This window comes from Ictidomys tridecemlineatus, chromosome 10, assembly GCF_052094955.1.
Source record: "Ictidomys tridecemlineatus isolate mIctTri1 chromosome 10, mIctTri1.hap1, whole genome shotgun sequence".
Taxonomy (NCBI): Eukaryota; Metazoa; Chordata; class Mammalia; order Rodentia; family Sciuridae; genus Ictidomys; species Ictidomys tridecemlineatus.
The window spans coordinates 13,780,274-13,797,647 of NC_135486.1; the positions used below are offsets into that span (position 1 = coordinate 13,780,274).

Here is a 17,374-nt window from a genome sequence, read left to right on the forward strand (position 1 = left end):
CTTAAGCTTCCTTCTCCCTGTTTCGTTGCTGAAACTTAAATCTTCTGCAGGGCTCAGGCCTCAGCGTAGGTGTCTGGTGCCTGGTCATCCCTGGGGGGTGGGGGGTAATGGTACCTGTTGCTATGGCAGCACCCAGCTGAGATGTGAACCCATCGCATTCCCAGGCAATTGCAAGATGAATCAATCTCCTCCTCACCCACTCCTCTTCTCCCTCTCCAGCTCTCCCCACACCTTCTGTCGTCGTCCTTCTTCCCCACTCAACCTTGGGCTTTTTTTTCCTCCTTTCTCGGATCATTCTCTCTCATGGTTACAACTGCATAGCAACTGAGGCTACTCACAGACTTTCTTCTCTAGACCAGTGACTTCAAACCTTAGCAGGGATCCCTCACATGGGCTTCATCTGGGTGCATTTGTTCTGCTCTAACAGAGTTCCACACAGTAGGTGATTTATAAAGAGCAGAGATTTGTTTCTTGGGAAACCCAAGAACAGGATGCTGGCATCTGGGGAGTGTCCAGTCTCTGCTCCCAAAATGTCACCTAGAATGTTGCATCTTTCAACGGGAAAGAGTGCTGTGTCCTCACAGAGCAGATTGTGGAAGGGCAGGAAGGGGTGGACTTCTCCCATCAAGCCCTTTTATGATGACATTAATCCATTCATGAAGGCTCAGGCCTCATGACCTAAACACCTCCCAAAAGGCCCACGTCCCAGCTCTGTGGCATCAGGGCTAAGTTTCCAACACACGAGTTCTGAGGGATACATGCACCCTGTAGCAGGCTTGTTAAAAGGCAGATGGCTGGCTTCACCTAGGGTTTGGATCTGAAGGCTGTGTCGAGACCCAAAAATGTGTTTCTAAAAAGGTCTCTTAGATTTTTATCCCTTGATCAAGATACCTGACAAGAACAGCTTAGAGGAAGAAAAACTTACTTGGGGCTCACAGTTTCAGAGATTCGGTCTGTGGTCAGCAGACTCCATTGCTGTGGGTCCAAGGTGAGGCAGAAGGGTGTGGCAGAGGACAGCTGCTCAGCTCTTGGCAGTGGGGAAGCAGAGTGAGTGAGGAGCAGGGACAAAATGTGACTCCCGAGGGTACACCCCCGGTCACCCACCTCCTCCAGCCACTCCCCACCTGCCTACAGTTACCACCCAGTGATCAATGTCTTAACCCACTGCTTAGGTTACAGGTCTCGTAACCTGATCATCTCACTTCTGAACCCTCTGGTGTTGCCTGTGAGCTTTCTGGAGACGCCTCATATCCATACCATAACAGTCCCAGAGAAGGAGGCTGTATTGGCTGAATTTGAATTAGTGGTGACATTTTTTTTTATATTTGATTCTAAATGATAAAAATTGATCCATTCATTTGAGAGATGTTTATGGAGTGATTATTCGATGTCGAATACCGTTAGGTACTTGCTGCCTGGAGAAATGTAAAACCCTGTCTTCCAAGAGTTCACATTTGTATAGAAGACAGTAAATCAATCTATACTATGGTAAATATTATAACAACCTGCATATAAGAGAATAGAAATGGGCAACAGTGTCCTTGCTCACAGCAAGTGTTTAGGTGAGATTGATATAATTAATGGTGATTCATTCATTCATTTTTTTTTCCTTTGCCAAAGGTTGACTACAGGAGACGGAGCTTATCCTGTTTAAACAATAATATTAAAATTTAATGCTTGTAGAACATTTTCTTTGTTTTGGATACTGTGCCAAGTACAGAGTGTGTTGGTTAAGAGTGCTGAGGTCAGACTGCCTGGGCTATAGCTCTGTACTGTCTTCTCTGTGCAACTTTAGGCAAGTTACTCAACCATCCTGTGCCTGTTTGCTAACATGCTATGCTTTCTGCTGCTTCTCCAGGGAGTGGCCCTCTCCTCTCTTCCAAGTAATACCACCCCATTCTTGAGGACTGTGTTATTCCCAAATCAGAGTTTTCCTGATCTTTGTCCAGGGCCCTGCAGGAATTGCAATCCCTGTTGTCTTCCGCCTCCCCCACACAGCTGTAACTGTGGCTGTGAGAAGGCAGAGTCCCCTGGTCTCATTCTAATCCTTTCCTGAGCTCATCAGAGATGAGGCTGATGGAGCCTTTCTTTTCCCGAGAGGATTAGGAGTTGTTCTTTGTGGCAAGATACACCTGGGAAGGGCTTATTAAATGATAATCCCTGATAAACCCTCTTAATCATCTACTAACTCTGCCCTCTTAGTGATGGAAAAATACCCTCTAGGTATTGAATTAACTGAGAAATCTCGCCACCTTCCTTTCCCTCCCTTCTGCTTGCATCAGAATCGATGGGTGCCATGCATTGGGTACTTGTTTATTCATTCAGCAAATGAACTGAGCACCTACTGAGTGCCAAGTTGGTTTCTGGGACAAATCAAACCTGCTCTTGTCCTGGAGGGGCGTCCAGTCTTGCAGAAGAGGCCCATGTGCCAGTCTGCAGTGACCACAGATCAGGAGTGAAGTTCTGTGGGATTCAGTGTAAGGTGCTGGGGTGGCAACCCCTGTAAGGCTTCCAAGGGAAGGTAGTGTTCAATCGGGTTCAAGACAAGGCTCTTCAGGTGGAAAAGGCATTCAGAGGAGCCAGAGTGCAGAGGTAGAAAAGCACCAGACGAAGGGAATTGCAGGAAGCTGGTGTGGTCACGTGACTTTGTATTTAGTGAGGCCGGTTAGGCTGGGGTCACCTCATGGGGTCTGGGCAAGAGCAGCCATAGCAGGGCAGAGACAGGGCAAGATGTGTCGATTGGAAATGACAACTGTCCACTGCTCTGAAGACCGAAGGCAACAGTGACTAGGAAGCTCTCGTCCCACTTTACTAGGTCTCCCTGGCAACAGAATTGCACAACTAACTGGGGAACTGACTGTGACGGTCTTCCAACCTTCTCAGTCAGCCAGGGCAGAGAAGAAACCACAGTTAGGTATGGATGTCAGCCGGTGGTCAGAGCCACTTGACATCTGGATTGGATTATTATAGGAAAGTGGTGGAACACTCTCCCCTGCTGGCCTTGCTGCTGTAAATACCTGCATCTGATGCTTTCCTTAAAGTTGGTCCAAGTGAACCGACACTGCCACTTCTCCTTCCACCTGCTGCCCCTGGGGACACGACCTAGCGAGGGGAGAAGAGGCCAAGCCTCGTGGGGACTGTGGTCCTTCAGTACGCTAACTGGGACTTTGGGCCAGCACCTCGGCCCTGCTGAGCTCGGGTTGTGTTCTTGTTTTAAACATGTAAGATGGCAGAGGCCCCTCCTCTGTATGAGGTTGTGAAGATGTGTGTGAGTCTGTGTGTGAGTCTGTGCACGGTAGGCACTTGGCTCAGGGCCCAGCATACAGTCGAAGCTTAACCGGTGGAAGCCAGGATGATTTTTCTCTCTGGTCACATGTAAACTCATGGTCGGTCACAGGAAAATCTTTAGGTGAACACATTTCAATCAGGTGGGCTTAGGACCTCCAGAAAGAGGCCCGACTGGGTCCTCGCAGGAATGACCAGGAAAGTTGTGCGAAGACTGGCAAAGGCGAAAAGGAGTCGTTTCCAGAATTCCCAGTGGGGGCCTAGTGAAGGTTATTTTATCCATGTGCTCATTCAACTTCGTTTCCCCAAGCTACTAGGAATGCTCCGGGGGAACGAGCTGTGTGTGTCTTGGGGAAAGGGGAGGGCAGCCAGGAGGAGGATAGGGTGAATCGAGAGGAGAGGAGGTTGGGAGGTGGAAGAGCTGGAACCTGAGGGCTGGAGTCCAGGGGAGAGGCGGAAGAAGCAGGTGAGGAGAGCGGTCTGCGTGAGCAGGAACTGCAGCTGCTGTCTGATCTGTTGTCTTGAGCTGGCCACTCAAGGGAGGAATTCCCCTTCAGTGTCTCTGACAGATGGTCACCTGGCACAGGGGTCCCCTAAGAAACAGTCAGATGGCTCTTGGGAAGGTGGACAAGGCTGCCTACAAGTAGAGGTGACCAGCCTGAGGACTGGAACGTTCTTAAGGGCCCATGAGCAACGGGCAAGAAAGTGATCATCTTTTGCACACCCGCAGCCCAGTGTGCTGTGAGAAACGGATTCAGTAGGACCATGTGGTACCACCTCACCCGCGTCCTCTTCTGCCTCCGATGATGAACAGGTTCGTAAGACTGGGCATTTCATTATGACCGCATCAACGTGGATGGAAGGTACTGAGCGTGTGCTCTACCGAGGCTGTGTTGGGTTCTGAGGAGACAGACTTCCAAGCTGTGGATCCTGATTGTTAAGCCGTTCTGATTGAGCGGGAGTGCTTCCTGTGGTCACAAAATAAACCGATTGTCCTGCGGCTTCTTCAGGAAACCATCCAGGCTAAGCAGCCTTGCGTCGTGTTCAATGCACGATCGTTAATGAAAGCAGGATGTTCAGTGATCAATTAATTCACCTTCTGCTCAGAATCCTTTGAGGAGGGAAAAATGAAAGCTGAGAAAAAACGAGGCTTTTTTTTCTTGAGAGCCTCCTCTCCTAGGCTGTGCTGAATATTTGTTTCGTTAAGTGCACTTGCTATATGTCAACAGACATGCCATTTTGCAGGTGATGTATTTATTTCCAGAGAAGGAAACCCAGATAGGCTTTGAAGCCGAAGAACGCCAGCCAATTTATAATCTCCTATTAGTCAACAACATTATCGAGAATCTCCTATTTGTAGAGTAATAGCCCAAGTCGTGGTAGAGTGAACACAGAAATAAAAGACCCAGCTCTGTATCTGAGACGCACTCGGCCCTAATGGGAAGGGAGGGCCAATATGTAAAAGAGGCAGAACTCTTATAAAGAAGGTCTGGAAAGAAGTGCAAATAAATGCCTAAGAGCAGCGCTTCATGTTCTGTTTTTCTATTATTGGTGTTTATACTCAGATGTGGCTCTCTATGGATACTGAAGCCCTTGAGGGTTATTTTTTTCTTATGTAGACTACACCAAAGTATTGAATGAGTGTATATGCTGCTATAGGAGTGTGTCCTAATTCCTGGTGTGGGGGGGTGGGTTATGGAGCAGAGAAGAGGGATGGGCTTCAGGGAAGCCTTTGAGAGGCTGAGCAAAGCTGTGGTGTGAGAGGACCCCCTTCCCAGTGTGGTGGAGTGAGGCCACAGGAAGGGGGGAGAGGAGGAGGAACTCTTGGGAGTGGCAAATATGAACACTGTCCTCATTCAGGATCCTCTGACTAGATCCTTATCTGCCTCCCTTGCTACTGCTAATAGTAGCCCTCTGTGGCCTTATCATTCCCATGTTTCCCCCTCCTTGGGCTAGCCGCCTCTGTCGATTGGCCAACTCAGATCTTCCTCCTTCAAGGGCAGATAAAACACAGCCCCAGGTTGCAGAATCACATGGGTTACACATCCACAATTTTACATAATGCCCAATTAGTAATTGTTGTATTCTGCTACCTTTCCTATCCCCTACTATCATAACCCACTTCATTCTAATGTATGAAATATGATATGTCAAGAGCTTTGTAATGTTGTGAACAACAACAACAACAAAAAAGTTAATTTTCATTACTGTGATGCTGTCGGGTGCAATTTAATGGTGAATTTGTGGAACCAGAATAAAAACTATGCTCACTTTAAAAAAAAAAAAAAAAAAAAAAAAAAAAAAAAAAAACAGCCCCAGGAAGTCTCGTCTGACAAACCCTATATATATATTTAAATTCTTGTGTTGGAGATTGAACTTTAGAACTTAACCACGGAGCTACACTCCCAGCCCTTTACTTTGAGACAGGGTCTTGCTAAGATGCCCTGGGTTGGCCTTGAACTTGGGATTCTTCTGCCTCAGTCTTCTGAATAGTGGGAATTACAAGGGTGCGTTGTCCTGCCCAGCTTTGCCCCTATCTTCAAGTGGCAGTATTCACAGGTCTGACCTTCGTTGTCTTAACCTTCAGAGGAAGTGTCTCAAACAGGGTCTTCAGGTAATTTCCAAAGGAGGTTGGGAAGCAAGACTGATTACATACAAAAAAAAAAAAAAAAAGACAGGAAAAGGGCCATATATAATTAAGTACTAAACAGAGTAGGTAGAAAAGCATTTTGCAGAGTGCACTGGAAGTCCGAAGTTCTTCATTCAAGTTCTGCTCTGTAACCAAATAGAGTACTTTGGGGCAGTCACGTCACTCTTAGCCTCCATTCCTCATCCATAAAATGGAGAGCTTATGTGGGAGGCAGAGTCCATTCACCTCTGTTATCTGTAAGATGATTAAGGTTATCAGACCAAGTGGAAAATTGTTTATCAGAATGTGGAGACCGCTGGATAGGACAGGGTGGAGAGATGGCAAAGGTCGATCGAAAACCTCTTATTCTGGTATCATCCAGCATGTTCTTAAACAGGAAGGACCTTGCATAGAGTATTCACAGTACAGGCTATATTATGTCTCTTGTGTCCTTTGCCCCTCTGAGACTTACCTCCCCATTACTGCTATGGGTTCCTTTTGGGGCTCGGGCCTCTTTCAGAAGTGCAGTCTGTCTCGTCAGCAGGCCCTGTGGAAGGGGTGAAGGGATGATGTGCTTTGCGTTGATCATGGTGTGGATTTCTTCTAGTGCCCTCTATTTGCCTGTGTTCACTGTCCTACATGCCCTGGTGGTGGGTGGTGTCAGAGCAACACACTGAGCTGAGACACAGCACACTTGCCTTTTCCCAGGGCAATGTAGCATCATAGCCTGACGACTCAGACCAGGGCCAGCTGCCTCTGTCCTGCCCTTTGGGGGTCCCAGAAATATCTAATTCTCCAGCCGTTGGGCTATAGTTGCAAGTACATTCTTTAAAATTTTTTTCCCATTCTTTGTTTTTAATAAAACCATAAAACAATAGTTAGCTAGGGACTAGTCAACTTTTTGTTAATATAATTAAAACACCTGACAAGAGCAACCTAGAGGAGGAAAGTTTATTTTGGCTCATGATTTTTGTTTTAAGAGGTTCAGCCCGTAGTCGGCAGACTCCATTGCTGTGGCCTCGAGGTGAGGCAAAACATCATGATGGAAGAGTGTGGCTGGCAAAAGCAGCTCGGCTTGTAAGCAGAGAATGAGTGAACAAGGCACGAGGGATTCACATGTAGACCCCAAGGCCAAGGCCCAGTGACCACTTCCTCCAGCAATACTCTAGCTGCCTGCAGTTACCACAGAGCTCGGTGGTTCTTCCAAATTATCCATCTGTCAAATGGATTAATCCATGACTGGTTACAGCTCTCATAATCTGATTACTTCCTCTCTGAAAATTCCTGCGTTGCCACATGACCTTTCCAGGGGACATTTCGTACCCAAGCCCGAACAGCTACTCTATAAAAGTTGCACAGTAGAAAAACAGAATTTAAAACCATGCATGTCTAACTCTCCACCTTATCAATGTTAACGTTTTTCACTGTTTTGACTAAAACGGGATTTCTCTTAAAATTCACACATAGCCCAGAACTATTTGAGAAAACTAATTTTATTTTGAAAAAAAAGATTTTACATTTTTTTAAATGGAAAATTTCAAGCATACACAAAAGTAAAGAGAATGAACTATTGAACCCCAATGTAACCCAGATCTAGCTTCAGCAGTTACAAGACCTGCTTTAAAGGATGTGCCCAAAGCCCCTTCCTTTTAGGCTTTTGGACCAGAGTTTTGAAAGGGAAGAGACGGGATAAAAATCACATGATATCGATATTAGAATTATTAGGAAGTAACCAAAAACATGTGTGGCAGGGCCCTGAGCCATGTGGGTTTTGTGACTCTCACGTGCATGGACATGGGCATGGTGGCCTTCGTAGGACTATAGGGCATCCTTTACCCTCCCTTGGTTTGAACTTGATCCTCAAGTTGTCTTCCCAAAAATGTAGATGGATTTCCACCGAAACATCTGTACCTGTCTGCCCAGCATCAAGGATACCCTTGCAGCAGGTAGTTATTGGTTAAAGGTTACCAGTGGCCCAAGCCCCATCAATAGGGGTTGCTTGCCCATGAAGTGGAGTCGGGCTCCCAGGCCAGGAGCTTCTGACCCTGATCTACTCTATTGTGGCTGTAGATGGGACAGGGAGTGCTCTTTTTCTCTGCTGTTTTGCCAAACTGGCTTACTTAGATTTTTCCCACTGGAGAAAGTGAGACCCCAAAGGGAAGGAGAGAGGAATGACCAAATAGTTAAGTTACTTCTCAAGGTCCTTTGGACCTTGACTAAGGTACTTACTTATTCCCAGTCAGAATCACAGCCCAGCTCCTTGGGGGAGAAGGTGGCTGCAAGTCTGGGGACTTAGAACAATCAGACTGTGCAGACCCTTAATCACTTAAAAGGGCCCCTGGCTAGACCAGATGCTGCCTTGGAGTTTGCTTATAGGGAGACTTGGCATGCTTATTACATGTGCTCAGGGATCCGAGACATAATGAAATGCCTTGCCTCCTGGGAGTGACAGGCTCAGCTCCTGGATGGGGGCAGCAGGTGCTTATGCTTCACTTAGAGCTCTGTCCTCATGTTTCCACCTGCTGCTTATCCTTCTTAATGGGGGCTCTTGTTTTCCAGTGGCAAGATCCTGGTGTTGGGTTTCTTAATTGTCTTTTATGCTCTCCTAGAAGGTGGTAATAGAATGGGTGGGATTGCCTTTTAGAGTCCTGGGACTAAAGGAGGTATCGAGAGTCCAGGCCTCTCGAGCAGCTGACCCACTGTGGTTCTAGATTGTGGCCCCAGGCCTGCCAATAATTTGCTCATATGCCCAGGGAAGTCTTTGCTTTTCTGGACCTCAGTTTTCCTGTTCTGTCAAATCATGGTTTGGAGGATGTGTTCTCATAATACTCTAAGGGTATGGCTGCAGTTCTTGGTGTGCAGGAAGTGAAGTTGGATGGTCCATAGGTTTATCAATCGGGATCCACAATATCCAATAATTGGTAGGATGCTTTGCACATTACGTGATCTTCCCAAAATGTGGGTGTGTTCAGAGGAGTTCAGTGGCTCTGCCCTTAGAAATGCCATTCAACTGATGTGACTCAGGCAGGTTGCCCTCAGCCTGGTAAGGTTGGCCAAAGCCCTGGTGAAGATGGAATAGACTGCCTGAAGTCAGATTCTTAGAAATTCTGCAATGGGAGATTCTTGTGGTAGTGACTTAATGAGTGACTGCTGCTGGGGGGGCATGTAAGGGTGTGAGGGAAGCAGGCGAGAACAGGACGAAATCCAGGCAAAGATGTGTTTTCAGAAGTTCTTACGTCAGCTTGATCTCAGAGGTGGCTCCATGGTGTGAACTACAGCACAGGCTGAGATGTTTTCCTGTCCAGAGTGAAAGGGGCTGGGTCACTGGTAACCTTGCAGTAGGTAGTTATCGGTTACAGGTCCCTCCCCTGTCACCATAGGCAGGCATAAAATCTCAGGTGGCACTGATCTGCCAGCCAGCCTGGGGCAGACATGTGAGAAGGGAGCAGGTGTGAGCCATTAGCAATCAACCAGCATAGCAGCTGGAGGATGGGTGCCTTGTAGGTAAAGGGGATCTGGGTGGGGCCACCACAGAACCTGCCACATTCAGGCTGGTAAAAGCTGGACAGGGAGGAGGGAGGGAACGGTTCTAATGTCCAGGTTCCTGTGGGTGGTTCAGCATATGAAGGGAGGCTTCCCAGTGAGGCTGATCTAACTGATGATTTTAGAAGTCGGGATGAGGTTATATTTGGGGAGGGGCAGACAGTGTCTGGGGGGGGGGCAAGTGAGGCCCAGTTACTTAAACTTTCAGAAAATCTATCCAAGAGTTCCCTTGTCACTTAGGTGTTCTAGAGTTATGTCTGCGTGAGACTTTGAGCTACTATTCCAGGGCAGTGGCCGCTCATCCAAAGAGGGTGGTTGCCTCTTCCTCCTCATTCTTCTTCCTGGGACTTTAGTCTCCACCTCCCCCCACCTTCTTCCACCTCCATCATAAACTTTTCACTACCTTTCTGGCCTCTGAATCCTGTGATTCTTTCCTTTGAAAGCTTCAGCAGGTCCTTTCCTGCCCTCCTAGGACACAGCAGATCCCTGCCTCCGAGCCCTGTGGTCCCCTCCTAGCACTGACCACAGTTTAACATGACACATATATTTGTGTGCCCAGCTGTTTCATGTGTGTCTCCCCCATTATGAGTTTCGGCCAGAACCGAGGCCGTTTTGCTCATCAATTACCCTAAACGCCTCCAAGAGAATCTGTCCCATAAGCTGAGCATGGTGGCACACACCTATAATCCTAGCAACCTGGGAGGCTGAGGCAAGAGGATCATAAGTTTGAGGTTGAACCTCAGCAAATTAGCAAGACACTGTCCCAAAATCAAAAATAAGGAGGACAGGAGATGTAGTTCAATGGCAAAACTCCTCTGGGTTCAATCCCTAGTGCTAAGAAAAAATAAGTAGAAATAAAACCCAAACAAAACTGTCCCATAGTAGGTAGTCCATGGATTTGTGGGATTAACCATGAAATCTCAGTTCTCGGCTATGGAATCCAAGTCACTTGTGATTGGCCAGGAACTCGCTGTTCTCTGAATGTTCCTCGGCCTGGGTCTGGTCAGCAGGGACTTTGGACAGATGCTTTTGCTGAGATGAATGGCCTGACCTTTTTGGTAGCATAGGGTGGCTACTCCTACCATCTCCCCCCCCCCACTGTGCTCTATTCATAATTATTGAAGCCGGAGATCCTCTCCTTGAAATGGAGCCTGAGGCCAGCAGTTCTCAGCCAGAAGCTATTGTGCATTTCCCCACCCCACCCCAGTCTGACTTTTTGGAAATTCTAGATTCATTTTTGGTAGTCACAGCTGATGGAAGAGGGATCTTGCTGACATTTACTGGGTAGGGGCCAGAGATGCAGCTACATGCCCAGCCCAGGGCAGCCATGCGACAAAGAATTATCTGGTCCCCAGTGGAAGTTGTATTGCAGTTGAAGAAACTCTGCTGTAGGCTCGCACGGGTCCTGCAGCTGGCGCTGCCTCAGCCTGGGAAGCAGATGTGCCCCAGAAACCCTTGGTCTCTAAACCTTGGGATCAGTGTTGTCCTTCCTAGCCTGACATACGTGGCTCCCTGCTTGGTCAGAGAGTTCATCTTCCCTAATCAGAGCTGCTGGGTGAAGGGGAAACACATCTGAGGGGCCCTTCACCACATTTTCCTTGGATCTCTGTGGAACCCAGTTAGAGATCTATTTCCAAAGGTGGAGATCTGGGGATCTGGTCCTGCCTGTACAAACTCGGGCCAGGATTCCTATGGGGCCCCCTTTCCTTGCTCTCCCCATCCCTATCTTTCTCTCCAGTCTTGCTCCTCCCACCCCACCCCCAAAGATTAATGTGATAATTGCCGTGTGTGCCTGTTTACGCAGGGAGTGGGTGAGCTCACACCCTCAATCAGGCAGGTTCCCAAAGAAACGCGTTCCCACGATGTCAGGGCTGGTACCCGCCGAGCACTCCTGTGCAGGTGGGCTCCCACCCCCGAACCGCTTTCTGTCTGTCATCACCCTCCTGTGAACACGTGCATGTGTGTGTCACTCAGGGAAGCGGCAGGTGAGAAGGAGGGAGTGCAGCCGGCCTGCCAGCCTGGGGGAAGGTATTGTGGATGGGAGGGGCATCAACTCCTTAAACCAGAGGACGCTGACCCAAAGTACTTCTCTGTAATAGCTGACATGTAGGCAGGTTAGTCGGGGTGCTCCAGAGAAGCAGAACCTATAGGACATGTCAGAAGGGATTTGTCACAAGAATTGGTGCATATAATCACCAAGGCGGAGAAATTTCACAAGAGTCATCTGTATATCGGGTGTTTTAGTCGGCTTTTTTTTTTTTTTTTTGCCGTTGTGACCCAAAACCCAACAAAAACAGCTTAGGAGGAAAGGTTTATTTAGGGGCCACGGTTTCAGAGGTCTCGGTGCATAGTTGACTGACTCTGGGCAGAACATCATGGTGGAAAGGAGTGGAGGAGGAAAACGGCTCAGAACGTGACACTCGGGAAGCGGAGGGCTCTCCTCACCACAGAGGAAATATAAACCTCAAAGGCGTGTACCCAGTGACCCACCTCCTCCAGCCACACCCTACCTGCCTACCCAGTTAATCCCTATCCGTGGATTATTACATTGATTGGGTTATGGGAGCCTTCACCTAATCATTTCGCCTCTAAACTTTCTCTTATTGTCTCCCACATGAGCTTTTGGGGGACATCTTATATCTAAACCATAACATTGAAGAACAAGACGAGCCAGTAACTGGCTCAATCCAGTCTGGAGCCTTAGAACTAGGGAAGCTGATGGTGGAGACCCTAGTCCAAGGCCAAAGGCCCAAGCACCCTTGGGGAGCGACTGAGTGAAGAGTTCAAGTTTAGTTCAGACCAGGACTTCTGATACCCAAAGGCAGGAGGAAGGATGTCCTCCTCCAGGGGGTTCTGGAAGAGATGGTGAGTGTGCACATGAGCAGACAAGGACACAAGTCCCCTTTCTAATCCTGTCCACATTAGGAGTAGGTCTTCCCCACTGAGTACCCCGACCCGCAGGCCATTCTTCTCTGGGACATCTTGATGGACACACCATCTTGAGGGATGCTTCACCATCCCTCAATCTAAAGTTAACCATTGCAATAGTGGCTCCATGAATGGCGTGGAAGGAGGCAGCTGGCAGTCTCTGTGCCAACATTCTTCGTAGGAAGGGCCTTATTTACGCTTAGCAATTCTATAATAGAGGTCCGAGTGGCGGAGGTTCCCCTGTGAGATTCTCTGGGGTCAGAATCCAAGAGAAAGTGGTTCGGAAACGGCATCGGGGAGTCCTCAGCTAGGCTGTCCCATGTTCTCGCAGGAAGAATTGCAGGGGAAAATAAAATGCGAGGATCCTATACCAAAGAGGCTTGTGAGCTTTGTAACTCTGCCACAGAAGCAGCAGAGAAGAAAAGGGAGATAGTGTCTTATTCAGGTACTGCTCCCTTCCTCTTCCTATGAGACAGACGTGCGTGCATACCACCAGAGACGACAGCCACCACTCTGCCGTGGTGCCCGCAGTGTCCCCCTCACTCCACTTCTCATGGTATCGGGACGCTTGTTGCCTTCAGAGTTGTTGATGGCTTCTTTTTTAATCCCGAGACGATTGAGTCGATGTCTTTCCTACACTTGGACAGTTTTAAGGTTTTAATAATGATGACTCAGAAGGAGATGGAAGCCCTAATTAGCATCAGATGAACCTCCATTTTGGAGGAGAGAAGCACAAGTTCTTCACTTGCCCACTTCCTACTGAGGGTTGTCCCCCGGGATGTGTCACTAACCCGAGGAGAAGCACGTGAGGGGAGGGGAAGTCTCCTGGTGGGGAAGGAGTGAGACGGGAGAGGGAGCTGGGTGTGGAGAGGGTTCGGCAAGTCTATTAAAAGGTTTGTGAATAATCTAGAGAAGCTGTCAAGCTGCTTTCTCCCGAGGAACCTTTAAGCTGTCAGTCATCTTTCATAACCTCCAGGGCATGACGCTGCTGGGGCTGGTGTCTTCCGGACTCTTTCTTCTTCTCCCCCCCCCCCCCCATCTAGGAGGCTCCAGGGCTTTGGTACAGGACATCTGTAGCAATTCAGGAGAATTCCCCAGTTGGATAGGTGTATCCAGAATGAATTTGCATTGGGTTATTTTTGACAAAGAGAATCAACTTATTAGCAATGGGGTCATTTATTGACCAATTGAGCATCTGAGTGTGCCAAACCCTTCGTCAGCTACCAGACAGAAACCGGAGGAGTAAATAGTTAAGGTGTCTGCTTTGACATGGATTAAAGCACACCCAAAACATTCTCATAAAACACTGACTTAAAAAGACCCTGTTGGTCATCGGCATTTTCTAGAAGAATTGAGAAGCCCATTCCAGAATGTGGGCCGGTGAGGGGAGTGTTCATCCCTACATTTCATACATGGTGCTTCGCGATGTATTAATAGGCTTTCTTTGAGGAAAAAGGTTCTACAATCAAGGAAGTTTATGAAATGTCATAATAACCAAAGTAAATCATGTTCCTTTTTCTGCAGGTTCTCTCATAGGCTGGGAGGCATATGTAATTGGCTGTGTTTTCCAGGTTTCTCTGGTTGCTGAAGCCCATTTTCCATAGCGCACGTTGCTACCGGTTAGATTATAGCAATGAGAACGACGCCATCTTGGACATACTTCTCTCCAACCAAGTGAGGTTGCTCTGAGCTAACCTCAGACCATGGCTGTGTTACCTCTGAGACCAGAGATAACTTCTTGTCACAATTTTGTCATTGTCATTTTTTGTCACTGCAGATACTGAGTAAGATTTATGGGTAGCTGAGCCCCGATCTAGGTGCTAGGCATAGACTCAGTCTTTGCTACCTAATAACTAAATAGGAGGCTGGCAAAACCAGAGAGTGAATGAAACCTGTTAATCTGGAGCCCCCTGGTGAAGCATTGGAACCAACTGGTCTTCATAGAGTATCTGGTTTATGATCATGAACACAGAGCTAGCTATGCAAGGATCATTCAGTTCGTTTTGATGCTCACAGGAAGGCCAATGTTTCAGTTATCTCAGAAAAACTAGGTTTCCATGTCCATTAAAACTCTTGTGACTCTTGACATCTAGTTCTGCCTCTTCTGGTAATCAGGAACTGTTTTCCTGAGGTCTGGCTCATGTCTTCCTGCTTGTATTGAGCTGATCAGAGCTGCCTAAACCAAAGAGAGATCTTAGCCACTGAAACTGACAGGTCTTTGTTCCATCCATTTCAGAAAGTGTTTTAATGTTTAATTTTGAGTCTATTTCAGTTGTAATCATCTCTCTGAGCAGTTCTGGGTGCCGGAGAAATTTTGAGTTCTAGTCTTAATTTTACTAAAGTAGGATGTGAGTTTTGACCTTGATGACTTTGATCCCCCCAGTGAATTGAGAATTAAATACATGTTATTTCAAATGGGTATTAAATTTTGTGTAAGAGGAGTTGGGAGTTGGGTGGCAATTTCAAAACTCTGCACATGTGAAATACATTTCAGGAAGACTACTTGAAAAGACTTGGTGTGTGAGAATCAGGACAAAGCCAAAGGCACATACGTTGGAGAAGACTTTTCAACATAGTCCCATGTTCTAGTTCAAGGGTCTAATAAAACATACTGTCAGCATATGAGACATCTGCAATGGTTGCTGCTTTTGGACAGATGTTTGGTAGAACTCTTAATTCTTAGTCATTCTGGGGCTTTTATTCCAACTTATGGTACAAGTATCCAAAATATAGATTTTGATGCATTTTTTTTCACTTCCCTATGCGTTAATACAAGAGAAACAGAATGATCTCATTTTGATTCTAGTATATTCCTTGTTCTGTCCAGAGCCTTGCTGGGGCCAGACCTGGACCAGCTCTGCACTATGGTGGAAGGAGAGTCAGAGCCCAGGTCAAGGGCTTAGCAAGATGTGGATGGCCCTGATTTTTTCTAAGCAGCCCCATCAAACACTTCACCAGCATTCACAGAATAGTGATGGGCACAGCCTGCCTTTGTCTTTTGGAGAATTTGTTTCATGGAGAGAGCAAAGGCTTAGAGCTCATGTCACCCAGCACCATCATACCAGTTAGTTTTTGCATGACCTTGGAAAGGTATTTGGCTTCTCTGCATTCCATTTTCTCATGTGAAGGAAGGGTGTTGGAATGTTCCTAGCTGGATATTATGGGAAGGCTGATGTTGTGTCCTCACTACGTACATGGCAGAGATCAGATGGGCTGACAGTAAAGCCAGGTTGGGAGTACAGGGAGGCAGTATGTACCTGCTGCACTGTCTGACACACAGTCCTGTGTATGAAGCCACAGGAATATTGGCCTTGCCTCTGACAGATGGCTTGAAGTATTAAGGAACCATTTTTTTTCTTTCTTTCAGACCAATGATGCCTTAGGAGCCACCTGGAATTGGCTGTACTTCATCCCTCTCATCATCATCGGATCCTTCTTTGTCCTCAACCTAGTCCTGGGAGTACTTTCTGGGTAAGCCAGATGTTTTTCTGTTTTTTTTTTTTCTAACTGGAAACTAATGCCTCCTGACTCATGACAGATTCATTCATTTAACCTTCATTTAGAAGACACTTACTGAGCAGTCCCTTTGTGCCAACTGCTGTTCTAGATGCTGGAGATGCACTACTGAACCATCGTTCTAATCACCTTTATTATTCTTGGGAGTTAAAATCTTTGCATCAGGTACAATACTGAACATGGTGATTGGTGAGAGTTCATTTATCCATTTGTCTTTTTACTTGGCAATTCTATGTCAAATAGTGTGCTGGTTGTCAGGAATACAAAATCAAAAAGATGCAGGTTTAATCCTCAAATGATTCTTACACTGCAGTGTATTGGACATCAAATCCCACAATTGTGACTTGAATTCACTTATCAGTTTGCAAGTACTCAATGTCCAATACCATGGTCTGTATTACAAGGAGTACATAAAGTACAAGGTATGGTCCCCCCACACACACCGGCTCTGCTTGAGAAGCATGTTTTGCTGGGATAGCAACACAAATGCTTGCAACTGAAATGGGAGAATTTTACTAACTAATATAGGGTATAATTACTTAGTGGGGGGAAAGGACAAATCTATACCATTGGAAATCATTGAGATTGGTTTCAAGAAGCATATAAAATGCCTCTTAGGATAACATGGAATACGTGGGAGTGAACATCCCAAGAATGGGAATACCACACCCTAAGCAAAGATGAAGAAATGGGGGACATGTCCTGGAGGGTAGAGGAGTCATGGCATGGCATCTTAGGATGCCTAAGAGTCGAGGAATGGTTTAGAGGGCCTTATGTTACTCAGCAAAACTGGACTCAATTTGTCAGAGTGGCATTAGGTTCTTCCAATGACAATTTATAAGGTGGTACTTCAATGTGAGCATGGTGGACTGAACCAAGCTGGTCATTCCTTGAAATTCCACTAACACAGGAAATCCACCTAAGGGCAAAGCGAGTAAGAGGAATCGCAACAGATGAGAGATGTGTGATGATTTTTGAAGCTAAGGGGTGAATGGTAACTGAGATAGTTGGAAAGCTGATGTTTAATGTGTACAGTGGAGAATGCCCATAAAGAAATAAAATTAATTGTTGAGGGCCCAAGAAAGCTTCAAGAATTGGAGCATTTCAGGTATCTTCTTCCAGGTAATCCTAATAACTGGGGCGTGCATGGTGTGGTGCTAGAAACAAGAGGATTGGCTGAAAATCCTTGCTCCTCCCTCTACTTTAGATCTGTCTCCAGACATCTGCCCCACTCAATACCCACTGCTATGCAAGGCAGGACATCTAATCAGATGCTTGGGTGGTAACAGAGTGTGCATCCAAGGGTGGGGTTGACATATAATGAAAACAGTTAAATGAAATTCCACAAACTGAATGTCAGTACCCCAGCCCACTTCGGCTCTCCCAGAAACGCAGCCATCTGGTAGCAATTTAGAGGATTCTTCTAAATTCTGTATGTAAAGTGTTTTAAAGAGATCATCTATCCTGACATTT

The 17,374-nt window shown here is 46.8% G+C and overlaps 1 protein-coding gene across 11 annotated transcripts in view; it reads left to right on the forward strand.

Annotated features, from left to right (window-relative positions):
* The window catches only part of Cacna1e (calcium voltage-gated channel subunit alpha1 E), a 444,235-nt gene that overhangs the window by 279,156 nt on the left and 147,705 nt on the right, over positions 1 to 17,374 (forward strand). For all 11 annotated transcript variants that reach the window (XM_078022436.1, XM_078022437.1, XM_078022439.1 and 8 more), the window contains one exon: positions 15,753 to 15,856. In XM_078022436.1, the coding sequence (XP_077878562.1) occupies positions 15,753 to 15,856 (104 nt within the window). The remainder of the gene's footprint in view (positions 1 to 15,752; positions 15,857 to 17,374) is intronic.